This window comes from Suhomyces tanzawaensis, assembly GCF_001661415.1.
Source record: "Suhomyces tanzawaensis NRRL Y-17324 unplaced genomic scaffold CANTAscaffold_5, whole genome shotgun sequence".
NCBI lineage: Eukaryota > Fungi > Ascomycota > Pichiomycetes > Serinales > Debaryomycetaceae > Suhomyces > Suhomyces tanzawaensis.
Genome location: NW_017963640.1, coordinates 352,934 through 371,026, shown reverse-complemented (window position 1 = coordinate 371,026; position 18,093 = coordinate 352,934). Strand labels below are relative to the sequence as shown.

Below are 18,093 nucleotides of genomic sequence, written 5' to 3'. Positions count from 1 at the left end.
GCCCAGCACTGGTTTTCACCAGCCTCTGCCTGTTCCACCCACTGTCCCACCTACTGTCCCACCGATTGTTCCACCTACTGCCCGAGCCTCGCTGGACCCTTGGCCCTCGATCTCACTCCACCACACAATAGCCACGCCTCCGTATACCATTGCAACTAGCCAGCACTGGGAGCCAAGTCGCGTCTGGTGTCTGAACGCACCGCGCGACTTGACGTTTTCGGACACCCACCAGCCTTCGCACCCACTTGTGACGAACAAATTGCAAAATTCACTGCAGCTGCAAATACCCCACGATCGGTATAAATGCACCAGATTTCCCTCCCAATCGGGCTCTTGATTCAGGCACCAGGTCCCAGATCACCGTCATCGCCACCATGAAAGGATTGCTTACTTTATTGCCGCTCATATCCCATGCGCTTGCCGCCTGCAACCCGTTGGAGTCCCAGGGGTGCTCGCCCAACCCTGCGCTTGCCACCACCTTCAAGGAGTCCTTCAACTCGTCCAGCACACCCTACTTCACGGTGTTGAAGAACAAGGGCGACGTCACCTTTGGTGATGACGGAGTTACCTTGACAATCAAAAACCGCTTCGACAACCCCACCATCAAGTCCAACTTCTACATCATGTTCGGACGTGTCGAGGTGGTGATGCAGGCAGCCCAGGGCCAGGGAATCGTGTCCAGCTTCTATCTCCAGTCTGATGCATTGGATGAAATCGATATCGAGCTCTTTGGTGGCGATCCCTACGAGTTCCAGTCCAACTTTTTCGTCAAGGGTGACACCACTTTGTACAACAGAGGAGGTTACCACCCGGTTTCGTCCAACCCCTTGAAAAACTACCACACATACACCATCGACTGGACCCCCGCCGCTTTGACGTGGTACTTGGACGGCACCCCTGTCAGAATTTTACAAAGTAACGACCCTCTGGGCTTTCCTCAGACCCCAATGCAAGTCATCGCGGGGGTTTGGGCAGGAGGCGACCCTTCCAACGCCCAAGGAACCATTGATTGGGCCGGTGGTGAAACAAACTACACCGCTGCTCCATTCTCCATGCATATTAAGTCTGTCCTTGTTTCAGACTACTCATCAGGAAAGGCCTACTCCTACGAAGATAACAGCGGAAAGTGGACCTCCATCGAATCTGATGGAGGTGAAATTGATGGAAGAGAGCAGGAAGCTCACGACGAGTTCAAAACTTTGGAAGCCGGGGGATCTGTTTCTGGCGATTTTAATCCGGTTTCCCAAACCTCAGTCAACAAGCCTACCATGTTGGCCACTGCGGGCCCAACTGAAAGTCTTTCCAGTGGTGGCCACTCTCCATATCCAACTTTGACCATCGGAGCTATCACCATCAACCCTGGCGATCAAAGAACTTTGACTCGTGCAGGTTCTGCATCCTCCTCTGGTTCAAGTCCTGATACAAGGTCCACTTTTCCCTCTGTTTTCATCAAAACTGCTGATAACTCATCAACAACCAATTCCCATACTTACAGCACCCTCAATACTGCATTAACAGGAATAACCCAACCAGGACCTGTTCCAAGCTATTTAAATCACCCCATTACTGGTGCTGCTTCCGATTACTCCTCATTCCAGAACCCTGTACAGACTTTTGCCAAATCAAGCTCAAACTTTGGTGACTCTACAGTGGCTAATGGCTCCTTGTTGACATTCGTGGTGATTTTCATTTCAATGCTTTTCGTATAATCTTTAACTTACTTCTAAATAGTGCATCCTGCCTCCAGTTAGGCACTTCATTTCTCTTTATAGCATTCAATCATCTAAATTCGTCAGTGATATATTTGTTGTTTTGTAATCTTTATTGAACTACTGCTTTGGAAATGAATTCAGTCCACCTAACAAGTATTAAGTATGAATCCCTTATTTTATCATGTAAACTACCATGATAAGCGTGTGGCTTGAACCCGTCTTCCAAAGATTCAGAAAGAAAACTTAACTTACAAATTGCGAGAAAATAAATATTTTCCGTCTCGTACAATGCTAAGTAACTGGAGAATATTAATGAATTTTAAAGGACTAGGCTTCATTTCTGAGTTGTTGTGTCAGTTTTGTCTTCAATTTTATTCTTCCTGCTAATAATCGGGTTTCAGCCCAACGCTGACAACTACCTCTTTTCCTATAGTTTCATATTCCAAACTTTCTGTGTCTCTTTTTGAATTCACTTAGGACATTGTCGCTCTCTTGACTGTACCTTCCTGAATGGAAGAGTTCAATATCTGATTGAGGATTCTGATGTCCTCCAGAGATTAGTTCATGGAATTCTCAACTAACCATCAACTGTTGATGTATGAAAGTAGTCTATATGTTCGCAAATTCTAAACAATCTACATCCTCTGCGAAAATAGAAACACCAGACCAGGGTTGATGCACACAGGCAAAGTTAATGGACTAGGTAAATTGCCTTCCGTTTATTGTTACTCGATGCGGGAAGTAACATTGGCGAAGTTGAACTTCTGGTATTTTTCTACGAATTAGGTTCATCAAAAAAAAGCGACCTCGGTGAGGGTCGAACTCACGATCTCAAGATTAACAGTCTTACGCCTTAACCAGCTTGGCCACGAAGTCATTTCTTATGGTTTGGAGATAATCAAACTTTCCTAATCTGTACGAAACTACATATTAATAATCCTTTACTAATATTTTGAATAGAAATTCTTAAAAAAAAAAGATCACATAATGGTTTTTTATCCATTGCCATAGGTACAGTCCGTAAAATATAATATACTTCTCGCTAGCAATAGAGAAAAAAAATACTTCCTATGAACAAAAATCATTATCCTACATTGATAGGGGACTATAATACACTTCGTATAAGCAAAGATTTCTCTTTGATTGTGTTCTTGAGAGAGAAATGTTATCTCCTAGAAGTTGCACATTGGAAGCATCTTTGATTACGCTTAATCTCCTTCTTATTACCTCATTCCTTCTAAGCTTTTAATACCATCTCTCTATGTGAAATCATGGTTCTTTTCCGCATCTAATAGCATGGGCCTAAGACTAGCTAACTACAGACTCTTTTATCCTCGCACAGAATTCTGTTCTGTTTTTCTGAAAGTCCAAGGCACTCTTTTACATTGCTTTGTCTTACAGTATTCATATTCCTCATTTCTCTCGTAATACGTTCCATATCTTTCTCTCTGAACACTTATTCATCCTGAGGCTTCTCTTTTCCTCTGCGATAAAATTATTTTCGCCCGATATACCAGTACGTTATACCTATTATGAAACGAGAAGATTAATTGACTAGCTCCAACTCCTTATTGAAAGAAATAACAATAGGAAACCGACTTTACCTAGGTGAATAAGAGAGGAAGCTATTTATGTTCTTCATCGAAGTGGCTTTTTCCAGCTCATAAGATGAACTTATGATAGGAAATGGTCGAAGCTTTGAATTTATTACTGGTTACACCTCTCCGTGACTTGGAAAAAATGAATTAGTTAACGTTAATATCATTTTGAGTGCATGTCTGCTCCTGTTTACCAATGAAGATGATTTTATATGCAGCCGAGATAGATATTATGAACTAGCCGCTAAGATCTAGACTAAATTTTTCTCTAGTTTCAACTTTATCCACTCTTGTTCGAAAACTTTTCGATCACTTACCTCATTGCCTGAATCCCTCAAGGATAATGGATATGAGGATATTAAAGGTACCTACGGTCTTATCTAGCTCATGAAACAATTAATTGTGGCCAAATGTGCTGAATAGCGCGTGAATACGAAACAAGTTCACAATCCATATTGAAAAAAATTTGAAATTTTAGTACCGGGACTTTCTCATCAGTCACATATTTGAATTTTTTTCGCACAAAGTTGATCTTTTTACGAATTATACTTTAGCTTGTCTGAATCACAATCCTCAATTAACATTACTATTCCTTGCAATTCTATCACAATATCATCACGGGTACAAGTGTGTTGAATCGAGGCTATGTTGGGCCCAACATATTGGTGGTTAATTTGCCGCGCGCGCCACGGCTGCAACTGTAGATATGCCAAAGACGCATAACCGTTATTGTGATCTGCACCTCTGGTATTGTGATTTGCCGAAATCGCTTACGGTTTTGCCATATGATAAAGACCCTATCCCCTATCAAGTTTCAAGGGTGACTGACTCAGGGTTAGGAACTGCCCTGGTGGCAAAGTCCCTTCATCCCTTCCATTGTAGTTGTATTTCTCACTAGGGCGCAGTCTGGCTACTGGTGCGAACTGTCATTTCCACCAGACCCTACAGGCAGGATTAGCGGTCTCGAGATCCACACAATCAGACATGGTTATGCATATGTGTAGACCCTCGAACTGCACACGGACATAAACGGACCCTTGACTGAAGGGCCTCTAGCAATGACCCCTAGTTGACAAATCCGAAGGTGTTTAGTTCATGTGCATAGTAAAGAATACGAAGCTGCATTACTAATGCTTGCCACAAGCAGGTGGTTATTTCCGCGAGACGGCGGGAGCACGCACGGAATTAGCTGGGGACCCACCGCGTGGAACGGCAATAGCCGCTTTTAACGGTGCCCCCACCACGCAAGGCTGACACAGATGATATAAACTAGGTGGGTTACCAGCATGAAATCAAATTATCATTAACCACTGTCAAGCACAAAATGTCGAATATTGAACAGGAGCTGCAAGCTCCCGTGGCAGATGCTAAGAAGTTCTTTGAAAGTGATGCTGGAGATGGAACCAAAAGAGAAGATCAGTACATCCATGGTGTCCAATTGATGTTATGTTTCTTTTCTGTGTTCCTTTGCATGTTCTTGGTGGCATTGGACCAGACCATTGTCACCACTATTGTCTCCACAGTTGGAAACAAGTTCCATGCTTTCGAGAAGGTGGGATGGTTGGCGTCCGGTTTCTTGTTAACCATGGCGGTGTTCATCCAGCCCTTCGCTAAGCTTTCCATCATTCTAGGTAGAAAGCACACCATGATCTTGGGTATTGTGTTATTTGAAGCAGGCTCCTTGTTGTGTGCACTTGCTCCTACCATGAATGTCTTAATTGGTGGAAGAGTTTTGGCAGGTATTGGAGCTTCCGGTATTCAAGGTATGACCTTCGTGATCGTGTCCGAAATCCTTCCTATTCACAAGAGACCCGTGGGTATGGCTGTGCTCTCAGCTACTTTTGCCGTCGCATCCGTTTTAGGTCCAGTCATAGGCGGTGCCTTCACCACTCACGTCAGTTGGAGATGGGCCTTCTATATCAACCTTCCTATTGGAGGAGTCGCTATGGTCTTCTTTATCTACTCCTTTAGGCCTCCATTCCCTGAGGGAAGCATTTTGGAAAAATTGAAGACCTATGATTATCTTGGTACTTTCTTTATGACCTCAGGAATTGTGGTCTTTTTGTTGGCCTTGACTTTTGGAGGCAATGATTACGCGTGGAACTCGGCTGCTGTGATTCTTTGCTTTGTCCTCGGGTTCCTTATGATCGTGGTATTCTGTGTGTGGAATTTTAAATTTTCGAAAAACCCACTTATTCCATACGACATCATTTGCACCCCTCAGTTGGTGGCTTGTTTCGTTACCGCGTCAGGTGTGTTTGCTTTCTTCATAGCATCTATGATCTACTTGCCGGTTTACTTTCAAGTCATCCAAGAGAAGAGTGCTTTGAGCTCGGGTCTTCATTTACTTCCTACAGTTATAGCAGTTGTTATTTCATCCGCAGCTTCTGGTATTTTCATCCAGAAAACCAGATATATCAAAATAGTTGCTCTCGTTGGAAGTGTTTTGGGTCCAATCGGTATTGGGTTACTCTGTTTGCTCCAGGTGGATTCGAGTAAATCGGCTCAAATCGGTCTCTTAATTATCGTGGGTATTTCAACTGGTCTTAACATGCAACCATCGGTTATTGGAGCTCAAGTCAGTGCCCCCAAAACTCCTGGAAGTACTATCTTGACAATCAGTCTTGTCAACTTCTTCAGATCTTTGAGCAGTTCTATTGCTGCAGACTTGGCTGATACAGTATATTCATCCTCTTTGCAGAAGATATATGCAGAAGCTGTTAGAAGTGAGACTAACCAAGATATTTTAACAGAATTGGCAAATATCACTCCAAAGATGTTGAGATCTGACAACAGTTTCATTTCAAGGTTATCACCTGAAGCCCAGCACTTTGTCAAGAGTCAAATCATGAAAGCAATCAGAAATGTTTTCTACATGGGTATTGGACTTGCTGCGATTTCTCTTATAGGAAGTTTGTTCATCACTAACAAGAGACTTCCAACAGCTGAACAACAAATCCGGGAAGCAAAGGAAGTTGCTGCAAATGCACAGACCGAAACTGCCCCCAACGAAATCTTAGATCCTGCTGTTGAAAACGAAAGTAACGTCAGTAAGGAAGCCAGTGATTCATCTCTCGCTGAGAAAGACGAAGCTAAAAATCAAACTACAACTTAGGAGCATTAACCACAAATAATTAATCACTGTAAATAGTTATGAGATCCTATAGGATCATAATATGTTAAAGAAATGGGTGAAGAGGATTGGAAAGGAAATTTAAAGAAAATTCATATAGTTAATAAAATAGGAACATTTTTTTATTTATGCTGGTATGAGGCAACCAAGAAGACTGTAAAGAAGACCTCGGAGCATTCTTGAATGTGAGATAATTGTCCAACTCTGTTAACTGAAGATTATGCAGGATGGAAGTAGATTACAAAATGCTCTGTGATCGAGTATATTTACGACCGATCTTGGCGAGTAGCATAAAGAGGTTGAAAGTCGTACATCTTGCTAGTAACGACATTCGCCTAGTTAGTGTCTACAAAATTTCGTACAGACGAATAAACCAAGTTGTATTCAGATAATCATAGTAGGAATAGAGTATGATTAACAAATAACTGTATCGTGGATGAGAGAAGGTCAAATCAAGCACATCGACTGACATGCCAAAGTTTTCTAGCTACTTAACTTTTTAGGTCAACATAGATGCTTCAAACCAAATAATTTCAATAATGTGCAAATCATATTTTTAATGGGTATTTTTAATCAGGAAATGAAAATTTGGGAGAATCACTAAAACAAATCTAAAAGTCACATCCTAATGGGAACTTCAAGTTGTTGTTGGCATCCCAGACACCCCAGTGCTTTTCAACGTCGGAGGTACCGGAGGTGTTTGGCTTCCAGGCTTCATCGACAGCTTCGAAAACAGCAACGTTAACACCCCAAGCTCTGATGGCACAGATGGCTTGTTGCCAGTATTGCTTGGCATTGTTGACAGATGGTTGAGAAGATTCGAAAGCAGTACCATCAGTTGGCCATCCGGTTTCACCAACCCAGAAGTTGATGTCGGTGGAGCCCTTGACGGTTTGGATGGTTTGCAAAGCTTGCATGATGTCATCGAAGAAGGAGTAGGAGGAGTTCTTCATGGTTTGTCCTTGCCAGTAAGAGAAAGCGTTGGCGAAAACAAAGTCAGCGGCCTTGATGGCTGGTTGAGCAGCACCGTCAACCAAGACGTTCCAGGAGTCGACGAAACCGACCTCGACGCCACCGTAGGACTTACCGTCCTTGTCCTTGATGTCCTTCAAGAGGTCCTTGATGGTGCTGATCTTGTCGGCCAATTCGGAGGCAGTCAAGTCGTCTCTGTAAAGAGCTTCGGAACCAACAGTGAAGACCTTGATGGTGTCAACGGAGATCTTTGGCAAGTAGGTGGTCAAAGCATCTTGTTCAGCTTGGAAGTGGGCGTCGTCGTTTGGCCAGATACCAAGCATGATTTGGAAACCAGCTTCTTCAGCAGCTGGGCCCAAGTTTTGCAAGGTGTTACAGTCGGAGACAGCGTAGGTCTTGATGATCTTGGAGTAGGATTCTAAGTTCTTGAAGTCGTTTTCGTACTCTTGGGTGGACTTACAGTTACCGTTGTTGTCTTTAACACCTAAGTTGAAGGCAAGCTAGAAAGTTAGTAGGAGAGCAAGGGGATGGGGAAAAAAGGCACACATACGTCACCGATGGCGGCAGCTGAACCAGCGAAGGCAGCGATGGCAGTTAAGTATTTAATTTGCATCGTAACGAGTGGATGGGTTGAGAAGAAGAGGTATAGCCGGTGTGAAAGTGGATATATATGATCGCCAACCAGGAGCAGCACCGGGGGTGGAATTGCGCGAGATCCGAGGGTGGAATTTTTTTGTGGAGTGTTTTTGTTTGTTCTAGAACGCTATTTTTAGAGTGGGACCACGAACCGTGGCCAGAGCGGCATCTCAAGACGTCAGGAAAGCGAGGGAGGGGTGCCATGGGGAAGCTGTGGGATGTCGGGCCCAAGTCCTCGAAGAACAGCTGTTTTTTCGGTGTTTGACGGCGACCGGAGACGGCCAATTGGAAGGGTCTATTCCCAAATAGGCAATTTTGCGTCGGAAGCAGGAACCCATAATTGAGTGGGGTCGTGCACATACAGGGGCGTAGTTCTGGTGCGGACGTACAATTCGGAAGACCGATGCCAGTAATTAGTGACAGGATGGGCTGTCGCACTATTTTCACCTGGGCTGGCGCACTATTTTATGAGTCGGCCGCGGTAGTAGTACCACATTGAGCTGCGCGGTGTGTCCGGTTTAGCGAGCATCGTGGTGAGAGGTACCAAATTACCGAGACAGCTGAGCTGCTAATGCCTTCGAAAATGTTCTTTGCCCCTCTTGCCATTTTGACAACATGTATGGGGACTACAGAGCTGCCAGCATGGGATAGCGACAATAAATACTGTACCGTGAGTGTGGTCCAGCACAGGCAAGAACTATGACGTCAGTTGTGTTGGATGTGTAGCGTTGGTCACATAACATAAATTCTTGGATTACTGGAGACCTAACCGGTAGTCAAACTAGACAATATTAAGTTAAATTATAATATGTTAGCATTCGTTTTTTTGAAGCTGGAGAGTATTAAGTGATATTGTCTTGAGAACTAACAGATAGTATGGTTAACATCCGTTAGTCCCGGCAGGAGAATGTTAGGTAACACTCTGATTTTTCAATAGTTTTTAGAAGCTGTAGAAGTTAGTGACTTACTCATCTATTAATAATCCCCGAGATGTATCTCTCTAATCCTTCTTGTCAGGCTACATCGAACTATTTCGTTATTCTATTCGTCTATACTCGCTAAACTTATGCAGTGACGGAAATCTCCTTCACAGTTCTCTTCTCCTCTACTTCTTGATCGTGAGTGTTCTCTTCACCGTGGTTGGTGTAGGTGTTGTAACGCCAGTTGTTGTTGGTGTAAAAAGTAGGTCTGTCGTATGGTTCCAAGCTGTGGCCATGGTACAATCTGTCAACCAAGTCGGGGTTGGAGGTGTAGTATCTGGAGAACCCAACCAAGGTACGGTTGTCGGCCACGTCTTTCTTCAAGGTGTTGAAGGTTGGTGCATCGTATGAGTAGTTACCACTCTTGAGGATCACACCCTTCCATATGTCTCCCACAAAGGTGTTGCTACCAGTCTGGTCTTCAACGGCAACACTCTTGTTACCACTGACTCTAGGCTCCACGATGGAAATGTAGGCCAATTGTTTGCCAGCATCAGCTCTCTTCTGGAACTCGTGCAACAAGTAACTGATGGTGGTGATGGGGTGGACTTCCTCGAGCTCGGCCTTAATACCCTGGTGCTTGGCCCATGGCGAAAGTCTGATGGCAAGCTTGTCAGCACCAATGACCTCACTCAAGTGGTCCACGAGCTCCAACACGAATCTAGCTCTGTTCTCGATGGAGCCACCGTACTTATCAGTTCTCTGGTTACTGGAAGGGTGAAGGAAGGTGTCCACAAGGTAGCCATGGGCACCATGGATCTCGAAGTAGTCGAAACCGGCAGCTATGGCGTTCTTGGCAGCGCTGGAGAACGTCTTGTAGATGTAGTCGTGGATTTCTTGCTCAGTCAACGCCTTGATAGGGTTTCCAGCCGCAATGGCAGCCTTTTCGTATTCCTCATCTGGGTAGATGGCAGAAGGACCGTGGAGATCGATGCCTGCCTCCTTCAACACCGAGGGGCTGGCAATTCTGCCCAAGGCCCACCCTTGGACTCCGATGAAAGACCCATTGGCATGCACCTTGTCGGTGACAGCCTTCCAGGCCTTGACGTGGCGGTCGGTGAAGATGCCTGGGGTGTCGAGAATTCCAATGGTTTGGGGACCCACGTAGGTGGCCTCAGCGATGAGGAGCGAGCCCTTGGTCTTGGATCTGGCGTCGTAGTACTCGACGTTCAAGTCGGATGGGGTGCAGTCTTTCAAGGACCGCTTTCTGGTGGTTGGTGGGTACACCACTCTGTTGAGTAACTCGTTCTGGCCCACCTTGATGGGGGAGAACAAGGGAGTGTCCTTCAATGGGGTGATTTCAATGGGTTGCGACATGGTAATGTGGAGAACTGATGCTGGTGACGACGCCGGCAGTCATCGTTCTTATATACTGGGGCATTACTAATGACGCGGAGTAGATATCGGTGATACGGCCGTGTTATGGCTCCATCGAAAAATGGTTGCGAGCCCTCACGTGATGGACTTCCTTTGGCAACCATGCTTATTAAACCTTTGGCCGTCGATTTTCACTGTTGGTTAGTGGATAGCCGGTGACCTGGGGTCCCACTCCGAGGATCTGTGGCAGGCGAAGACCGCGTTGGCGTGGCGTTGTTGCCGGTAGGTACTTTTCGCGGGAGGCTAGCGGGAGTTTCCGCCGCGGATAGCGATAAATCCGCTCTCAAATCACAAATTTCCACAGTTTGTCATCAGATACTCCTCGTCGCAACCTGTAAAGTGCTGGTGCGGCTCGCCAGACCCCAGCCCAGTTAGGAAGTAAGCATGTTTTGCCCCACGGGGGCGGACGGCTAGGACCAACGAGCTTCGTAGAGATGATGGAAGCACACGAAGCAGGTAGACCACTAGCACCTCCATCAGCGCACGGCTCGTCCGCTTTTTGCTCACTATCCACCCCTTCGCTGAGGTTGACCCATATTTGCAGTTTTGTCCGTTCCTCCAATCGGGCCATATTTCTTTTTCCACAGCCGAAAAAGTCCAGATCCTGTCAAACGTCAAAATGGGAGATTTGAGTTTGACAATTCCAACCGCATATGTTGGGTCGTGAATGGACTTGTGACTTGATGACGTGAAGAGAAAACACTGAATTGGCCTTTTTGGAGATGTGCATTGGACTGGACACAGAAAAGGCTGACCTAAGGGTTTTCCCTACTATCAAAGTACTTACTCGCATGGGTTCCATTCTAGCATAATTTAGAAATACCCAGGCCCAGAGAGTACCCCCTTACAAGTACCAAATCAATAAGACTGACTTTGAGGTCAGTCATTGCGGCCACCTCCCGGATATTTTTAAAGTCCTTGAAAAATGTAGAGTAGAGGAAGGTGTGTATTCAGTGATTCCGTCAATTGCCAGGAGAGAACTCCTAGGTGTTTCTACTTCGGTACGAGAACACCAAAAACAGCGCCTACAGTTTGTGAGACTATTGTACATGCACTAAATGCCATCTAACTAGCAAGGCTATCCACCTTGGTCAAGGCCACCAATAATCCGTCCTCAGCTCTTACCCCCTTGGGTACTTCCATGCTTCCGTCGAACATCTGCCCCACGCTGTCTACACCCTCCAAGTTGCTCTTGTCCTGTTCGAAACTGTTTTGCAAATCCTTGAAATTTCCAAGTACCAACAATACGTTTCCTTCGACCTTTGAAATTGGCCTGATTTCGGAGAAATCGCCGATCTTCTTGTTGGACAAGTGGTAGTCATCACAGTTGACGTACACACTGGAGCTGTACCCTTCAGGCACTGAACTCTCGGTAAAAATCTGGCTGAAACGCTTGCACATACGTATATAGTAACCGAACGAGGACTTGTTACCCACCACTCCATATGCTTCTGCTGGTGAAACAATCGTCTTGTTCTTGATGTCGACGGTGACTCTAGAGTTGACAGGTACTTCTCTTTTGATGTTCAATTCCAATGGCTCGGCCTCTCCGATGTTGACGAACTTGGTCACTGAGATCTTCTTGGCAGCCTTGACTTTGGTCTTTTTGTTCATGACCTTGGGGGTCTCACGGGCAATTGTCATGCCCTCCTTGAAGTGTTTGAAAACGTCGTTGTTACCCATGAATGGTAATGTGGTCATCTTAGGCAACTTATAGGCGTAATGGAGCTTTTTCAATATGTTCTTATTGATCTTGAGTTCGGGAGGAAATATGCTCTTGACAAGGTAAGGAGGGGTGACGAAGAATTGCAATAAACTGGCCAACAAATAGGCATCGTCCGACTCCTTCTTCTCCTTGGTCTCTATATCCGGGGTTTCTTCGTTGACAATGTCCTCATCGCTAAAGTTGAACTTCATTTTCTTACCTCCCTTAGAGCCGGCCATTTGAACTACTTTCTCGTCAATTTCCTGCTGATCAGGTACATCCAATATCACAATTTCTGTTACGTTGTATATGGTGGCTGCCTTAGCGATCTGGTAGGCTATATTGGTGATTTGCTCCAAATTGTAGGCATTTTTGGAGGATATCACGGTCGAAGGAATGCAGATAGACACCAGAACTTTAGAAGGGGTCTTTGTAGGCTTTTTGGTTGGCCGCTGGGGCTCTTCGGCAGTTCTCTTTGCCATCGTATAGCTCTGTCTTGAATACGTTGTGGTGAAGAATCCTAGTAAATTTTACTCATCGAGAAGGTCGTGCGAGTACTGCATCTAGCATGGGTGCAAATGTCTTTCTCACAAGGTAGGCGTTAAGTAGTACAGAGTCCACTACTTCGTATGATAGCAGACATAATGATTGATAGGCTCTTAGATTGCTAAATTAATTGGTTTCTTCAATGCTACCTTACTTTTTCTGAAATGAACACTTTATCAGCAACCTGCTATTTCCTGTTCTTTGTTTCAAAATACGCCCTCTCAATTCTAGTTTCTGCATGCATCTTCCACGGGCCGAAAATACACCAGAACACATCTTCGACTTACTACAATGTACCTTTACCACCAGTATTCTACTTCCTATATTAAAAGTATATACATTTACGATCTAGTTTATTAGGCAGGTATAATACGGTCAGAATTACTCTTCATCAGATTCCTCCTCAGATGCTTGCTCCTTCAATTTTTCAACTCTGGCCTTGGCCTTTTCAATGTTGATCTTGGTTTGTTCTTCTTGCTTGTCTTCCAAGGCAGTCAAGGTTTCCTTCAAGATCTTGACGGTTTCTGGAACATCTTCTTCAGTTGGTGGGAATGGAATACTCAAGTCGCTCAAGGAAATGATGATTTCTGGGTCAACAGTGAACTTCTTGGCCTTGGACTTCTTACCCTTGGTGGCCTTCTTTCCTCTGGAACCAGCAAAGAAATCTTCTTGTTCCTTCTTGATAATGACAACGTCACTTGGCATTTCCACGGTTCTGATGTTGTGGTTGGCGGTGAGCTTGCTGCCGTTGTTCAAACCAGTCTTTGGAGCTGGCTTCACGTAGCTAGGATCAAAGTATGCCAACAAGTTGTGGATAGTACTTATTTCTTCACTGAATGCAGGAATGGCAGCATCGGCCAATTGCTTGTCGGCAAGCTCCTTCAATTCTCTCTTCTTGTCTTCGGCACGCTTGTTTTTGTATTCTTCATCTCTCTTCTTTTGCTCGTCAGCCATGGCTTGCTTGAACTTGGCAAATTGAGCATCCAAGTCGCTTCTCAACTTGTTGATTTCATCGTACTTTTCCTTCTTTTCGGCTCTAATAGAGTCTCTCTTGTTGATTAATTCGGTCTTCTTGGTAAGGGTGGTCTTGTTCTTGGAGTTGATTTCATCCAATTCCTTTTGGATGGTTTCAAATTCTTCTTGAATCTGCTTGTTTTGAAGCTTGGAGATCTTGGCCTTCAAGTCAGCAATCTTGGTCTTATCAGCATCGATAAGGGCCTGGATTTTCTCGACACCTTCGAAATCCTTTCTCAACTTACGCAAAGAGGACATTTCTTTAACGTATCTTCTTTCTTCGGCCAACTTCAAGTCACCGTTGTCAACCAACTTGTCCAAGGAAGCAATACGCTGGTCAATTTCGTGGACGTTCTTGAAGGAATGCTTGGAAGTGGCGTGCTGGATCTCGGTGATCTTCTTCTTCATTTGTTGGTCGATACCCTTGATTTGTTCGTTGATGGTGTTTCTTTCGTTCTTCAAGGTGGACTGCTTGGCAATGATAGTCTTCAATTGGGCTTGCAAAGCATTACGCTTGTCGTAGACCTTTTGGTCCACTTGGACCTTCTTGATCTGGTTGGCAAGCTCGTTGGAAGTCAAGTCCAACTTCTTGATTTCGGCTCTGAGAGCGTCAACCTGCTTGTTGACGGCAGAGTCATCGGGACGCTTGATAAAGCGTCTGTTGGAGTTACCATTGAAGTTGGTGGTGGTGGAAGTTTCGGCCATGGTTAAGGTCAGAAATGGTAGTGTGTATGTAACGACGTTGATTTGGTAAAAAGTGCCACCTAAGTGAAAAATTCTTCGGGGCGTGCGAGGCTCCAAGATAAGGTGCGAGAACTCCGTATACCACCAGGCACTCCAAGTCCACCACCGCCACCGATTGGTGGCAGGCAGCGCCATGCGTGTCTCCCGCAAGGCGCCATTACGCTGTGTGGGTGTGGTACGAGTATTACGGGAGTTTCTGCAACAAGACTTACCTTTTCAAGCCGTTCGGAACGCGCATGCTCAAACTGGCTAAACTGGCGCAGTCCCACCGTTGTCGCTAGCCTGTGGAGAGCTGGGGAGATCGTCCCGTGCCTCTACCAGTTGTAGGCGGCTCGTTTGATAGCTGAAACTTGCTTTTGTGTGCGGGTCGAGGCTCGCTAATCGGTGCGGCAGGATATGGCTCATGGAGGCAATTCCAACACAACGATCCATCCAAAGGTCTACTTGTCGGAATCGCGCAGAGCCTCCCACTAGCGAGGGCCAGTATCCGTTGTGGGTGTGGAGTTTCCGTTCTGGATGTGCTCTGCCAAGCGACGCGTACCCGATAGTGGTAGTGTGTGTATCGGGTTATATACGAGCATGCAAAAAAATTGTACGAACTCAGTTGATAGATCAGAACAGACAACTCCAGCACCAGCAACGATGTCCGATTACGCCAAGCTCGTGGCCAGCCTCAGTGCCGCCGACATTTTACAAAAATGGCCCGTGACGCCCATGAAGAAGATCTCGGGCATTCCTACCTCATCGTCGTCTGAGTCATCGGGCGATGATGATGCCTTGAGCGGACACGATTCGGAACAGATCAAGTTGATGGATGAACTTTGCATAGTCTTGGACAACGACGACAGGCCCGTGGGTGCCGGCACTAAGAAGACGTGCCACTTGTTGAGTAATATCAACGAGGGCCTCTTACACAGAGCATTCTCGGTGTTCCTCTTCAACGAAGATGGCAAGTTGTTATTGCAGCAAAGAGCTGACGAGAAGATCACTTTCCCCGCCATGTGGACCAACACCTGTTGTTCGCATCCTTTGTGCGTTCCCTCTGAATTGGGTGTTTCTGGCGAGCCAGGTTCTACCGACGACATCAACAGCTTGGCCAACGCAGTCCAGGGAGCCAAGGTGGCTGCCCAGAGAAAGCTTGAGCACGAGTTGGGTATCCCTGCCGGGGATGCTCCACTCGCAGACTTCACATACTTGACCAGAATCCACTACAAGTCTGCATCAGCCGACTCCAAGCAATGGGGCGAGCACGAAATCGACTACATCTTGATCTTGAAGACAAAGAACGACATCACCATCGACGCCAACTACAACGAAGTCAAGGACTACAAGTACGTGACTGCCGAAGAATTGAACACCATGTTCACTGACGACTCATTGGTGTTCACTCCATGGTTCAAGTTGATCTGCCAGACCTTCTTGTTCAAGTGGTGGTCCAACTTGGACAGCTTAGCACAATTCAAAGACGATGAAATCCACCGTTTGCTTTAATTAATGTACCAATATAAATCATGGTTTGATCCCATTATCCCGACTCTATGGATGTAGAATTTAAAATATTCAACTTGGTAAGCCCAAGCCTGTAATTCCCCGCTAACATACACCTGCCGTTTGTGGTACGTAGGGTCCCATATTCCCCGGGTCAAATCCGAGTCGTGAAATCCGAGTCATTCGCAACCCGGTAATGCGCACGCCTTTTCTGAGCTGAGTTATCTGGTACCACAGTGATCCGAATACCATTCTGACATCACCCAGCACGACACCACGATGATGAGAGTACCGGGACTTATAACGAACATGTCCTCCCACATAAGACAGGCTCCCGTGTATTGCCGAGGGTTAGCCACTGAAGCAGCCGCTGCTGCGACCAGCAACAAGGAAGGGTCTGGCGATGACAAACCCAAGATCCGTAGAAGACGGACCACATTCTCGGATGCCATGAACAAGGGACCCTCGTTTGACGACTTCGTCAGCGGAAAGGCCTCTGACATGTTGGACCCCTTGGAGGCGGCCAGAAAGGACAGTAACCAGAGGTTACCATCGTGGCTCAAGGTGCCTATTCCAAAAGGGAAGTCGTTTCAAAGCTTGAAGAATGATGTCCGTGAGTTGAAGTTGGCCACAGTCTGCGAAGAGGCTAAGTGCCCCAACATTGGAGAGTGCTGGGGAGGAAAAAAGTCTGAAGCCACAGCCACCATCATGTTGCTAGGAGATACATGCACAAGAGGATGCAGATTCTGCAGTGTGAAGACTGACCGTAAACCAGCTGCTCCCGACCCCATGGAACCAGAAAACACCGCAGAAGCCATCAGCAGATGGGGTTTGGGGTATGTGGTGTTGACCACTGTGGACCGTGACGATTTGGTGGATGGAGGAGCCCACCACTTGGCCGAAACCGTGAGAAGAATCAAGCAGAAGGCTCCACAGATCTTGGTGGAAGTCTTGAGTGGTGATTTCCGCGGAGACTTTGACATGGCAGAGGTCTTGGCCAAGTCGGGCTTGGATGTGTATGCCCACAACCTCGAGACCGTTGAAGCATTGACACCCCACATCAGAGACCGTCGTGCCACTTACCGTCAATCATTGGGTATATTGAGCAGAGCCAAGGAGGCCCAGCCTTCATTAGTCACCAAAACCTCCATCATGTTGGGATTCGGTGAGAACGATGAACAAATCATGCAAACCCTCAGGGACTTAAGGGAGATCAATTGTGATGTGGTGACTTTTGGTCAGTACATGCGTCCAACAAAGAGACATATGAAGGTGGTTGAGTATGTCACTCCTGAGAAGTTCGATTACTGGAGAGACAAGGCCTTGGAAATGGGATTCCTCTACGTTGCCAGTGGTCCGTTGGTCAGATCCTCGTACAAGGCTGGCGAGGCCTTCATTGAAAACGTCATCAGAAAGAGAAGGCACAATGTGGGAGAAACCCCAAGGTTGGCTCAGGACATCAATCCTGGCTTGTTCAACAGTACCAAGCTGATTAGAGATTAGATTGGTGTCAACACTAACAATCAAGTATGCGACTTGATCATTTGGATTGATTGGGAGACATCCATTGTATCCACTGACAGTAGTTGTTTAGGTACTGCGGCAATGCCTTCATCTAGAATTGCTCTGCACTCTCATACCTGTTAGCATCTTGTCCTGATAATCCCGCTAGAGGCCCTAATATATCATCTATACATACATACACGAAAGACATCTACGCAAGCGAGGTCCTATGCCCATATTATGCACTTATGTCCGAGGTAGTCTATTCTTTCATGGAATTGTAGTTTTTGCACCGAGTAACCCATTACTCATGTTCCGAGTCCATTTAGACGAAGTGTGAATGGTTCCCCAGACGTAGGCTAGGCCTTGTCAGTGCGAGTTTCAACCCACGCATTTGAAAATATCCTTAACCCATTCCACCAGCATCGAAGGAACAAACCACCAGGTCTAGATGGTCTTTCAGAGGGCGAGGTAGACACGAGGAGCATCGTGGTATGCGACTCGCGCCTCTCAGCTCCAGTGGCACTATTTGATCCAGAAATGCGGCCTTCCAGCATGTTTGGGATTTGCAACAGGCGGCTATTTACGCGAATGAGCGACACCTTTGTCCAAAGGGCTTTGACGAGACGTGAGGGCCCACCTTCTGTTGAAATCACCGATAAGCTGAATGGTGACACTGGCTAGT

At 46.0% G+C, this 18,093-nt stretch overlaps 9 protein-coding genes and 1 non-coding gene across 10 annotated transcripts; 4 read left to right on the top strand and 6 right to left on the bottom strand.

Annotated features, from left to right (window-relative positions):
* Window positions 1-374: 374 nt before the first annotated feature.
* CRH11 (transglycosylase) lies at window positions 375-1,709 on the top strand (the record flags this gene model as incomplete). The annotated part of the gene is made up of 1 exon (XM_020206817.1): window positions 375-1,709. The coding sequence occupies one exon, from the start codon at window positions 375-377 to the stop codon at window positions 1,707-1,709; it is 1,335 nt and encodes a 444-aa protein (XP_020063524.1).
* An 805-nt stretch (window positions 1,710-2,514) lies between these two features.
* On the bottom strand, window positions 2,515-2,588 carry CANTADRAFT_t148. The gene has a single exon. It is a non-coding gene; the product is annotated as a tRNA-Asn (tRNA).
* A 1,937-nt stretch (window positions 2,589-4,525) lies between these two features.
* On the top strand, window positions 4,526-6,559 carry CANTADRAFT_26523 (basic amino acid transporter). The gene has a single exon (XM_020207792.1). It carries the CDS (start codon window positions 4,635-4,637, stop codon window positions 6,423-6,425), a length of 1,791 nt encoding a protein of 596 aa, XP_020063523.1. The 5' UTR covers window positions 4,526-4,634; the 3' UTR covers window positions 6,426-6,559.
* A 241-nt stretch (window positions 6,560-6,800) lies between these two features.
* Window positions 6,801-8,318, bottom strand: CANTADRAFT_67473 (glucan 1,3-beta-glucosidase). The gene is made up of 2 exons (XM_020210954.1): window positions 7,966-8,318; window positions 6,801-7,915 (listed from the first exon to the last, which is right to left on the bottom strand). The coding sequence occupies exons 1-2, from the start codon at window positions 8,026-8,028 to the stop codon at window positions 7,055-7,057; spliced, it is 924 nt and encodes a 307-aa protein (XP_020063522.1). The 5' UTR covers window positions 8,029-8,318; the 3' UTR covers window positions 6,801-7,054.
* A 695-nt stretch (window positions 8,319-9,013) lies between these two features.
* Window positions 9,014-10,407, bottom strand: CANTADRAFT_26522 (alkene reductase). Its single transcript, XM_020207791.1, has one exon. It carries the CDS (start codon window positions 10,346-10,348, stop codon window positions 9,116-9,118), a length of 1,233 nt encoding a protein of 410 aa, XP_020063521.1. The 5' UTR covers window positions 10,349-10,407; the 3' UTR covers window positions 9,014-9,115.
* An 835-nt stretch (window positions 10,408-11,242) lies between these two features.
* CANTADRAFT_26521 (putative methyltransferase) lies at window positions 11,243-12,612 on the bottom strand. The gene has a single exon (XM_020207790.1). It carries the CDS (start codon window positions 12,593-12,595, stop codon window positions 11,474-11,476), a length of 1,122 nt encoding a protein of 373 aa, XP_020063520.1. The 5' UTR covers window positions 12,596-12,612; the 3' UTR covers window positions 11,243-11,473.
* A 348-nt stretch (window positions 12,613-12,960) lies between these two features.
* BFR1 (Bfr1p) lies at window positions 12,961-14,442 on the bottom strand. The gene has a single exon (XM_020207789.1). It carries the CDS (start codon window positions 14,376-14,378, stop codon window positions 13,041-13,043), a length of 1,338 nt encoding a protein of 445 aa, XP_020063519.1. The 5' UTR covers window positions 14,379-14,442; the 3' UTR covers window positions 12,961-13,040.
* Window positions 14,443-15,059: 617 nt separating this feature from the next.
* On the top strand, window positions 15,060-15,908 carry IDI1 (isopentenyl-diphosphate delta-isomerase; the record flags this gene model as incomplete). Its single annotated transcript, XM_020210266.1, has 1 exon — window positions 15,060-15,908. The coding sequence occupies one exon, from the start codon at window positions 15,060-15,062 to the stop codon at window positions 15,906-15,908; it is 849 nt and encodes a 282-aa protein (XP_020063518.1).
* A 47-nt stretch (window positions 15,909-15,955) lies between these two features.
* On the top strand, window positions 15,956-17,665 carry LAB5 (putative lipoate synthase; the record flags this gene model as incomplete). Its single annotated transcript, XM_020211990.1, has 2 exons — window positions 15,956-15,985; window positions 16,296-17,665. 2 exons carry the CDS (start codon window positions 15,956-15,958, stop codon window positions 17,406-17,408), a joined length of 1,143 nt encoding a protein of 380 aa, XP_020063517.1. The 3' UTR covers window positions 17,409-17,665.
* Window positions 17,666-17,710: 45 nt separating this feature from the next.
* On the bottom strand, window positions 17,711-18,000 carry CANTADRAFT_26517 (uncharacterized protein). Its single transcript, XM_020207788.1, has one exon. The coding sequence runs from the start codon at window positions 17,963-17,965 to the stop codon at window positions 17,768-17,770; it is 198 nt and encodes a 65-aa protein (XP_020063516.1). The 5' UTR covers window positions 17,966-18,000; the 3' UTR covers window positions 17,711-17,767.
* Window positions 18,001-18,093: the final 93 nt, after the last annotated feature.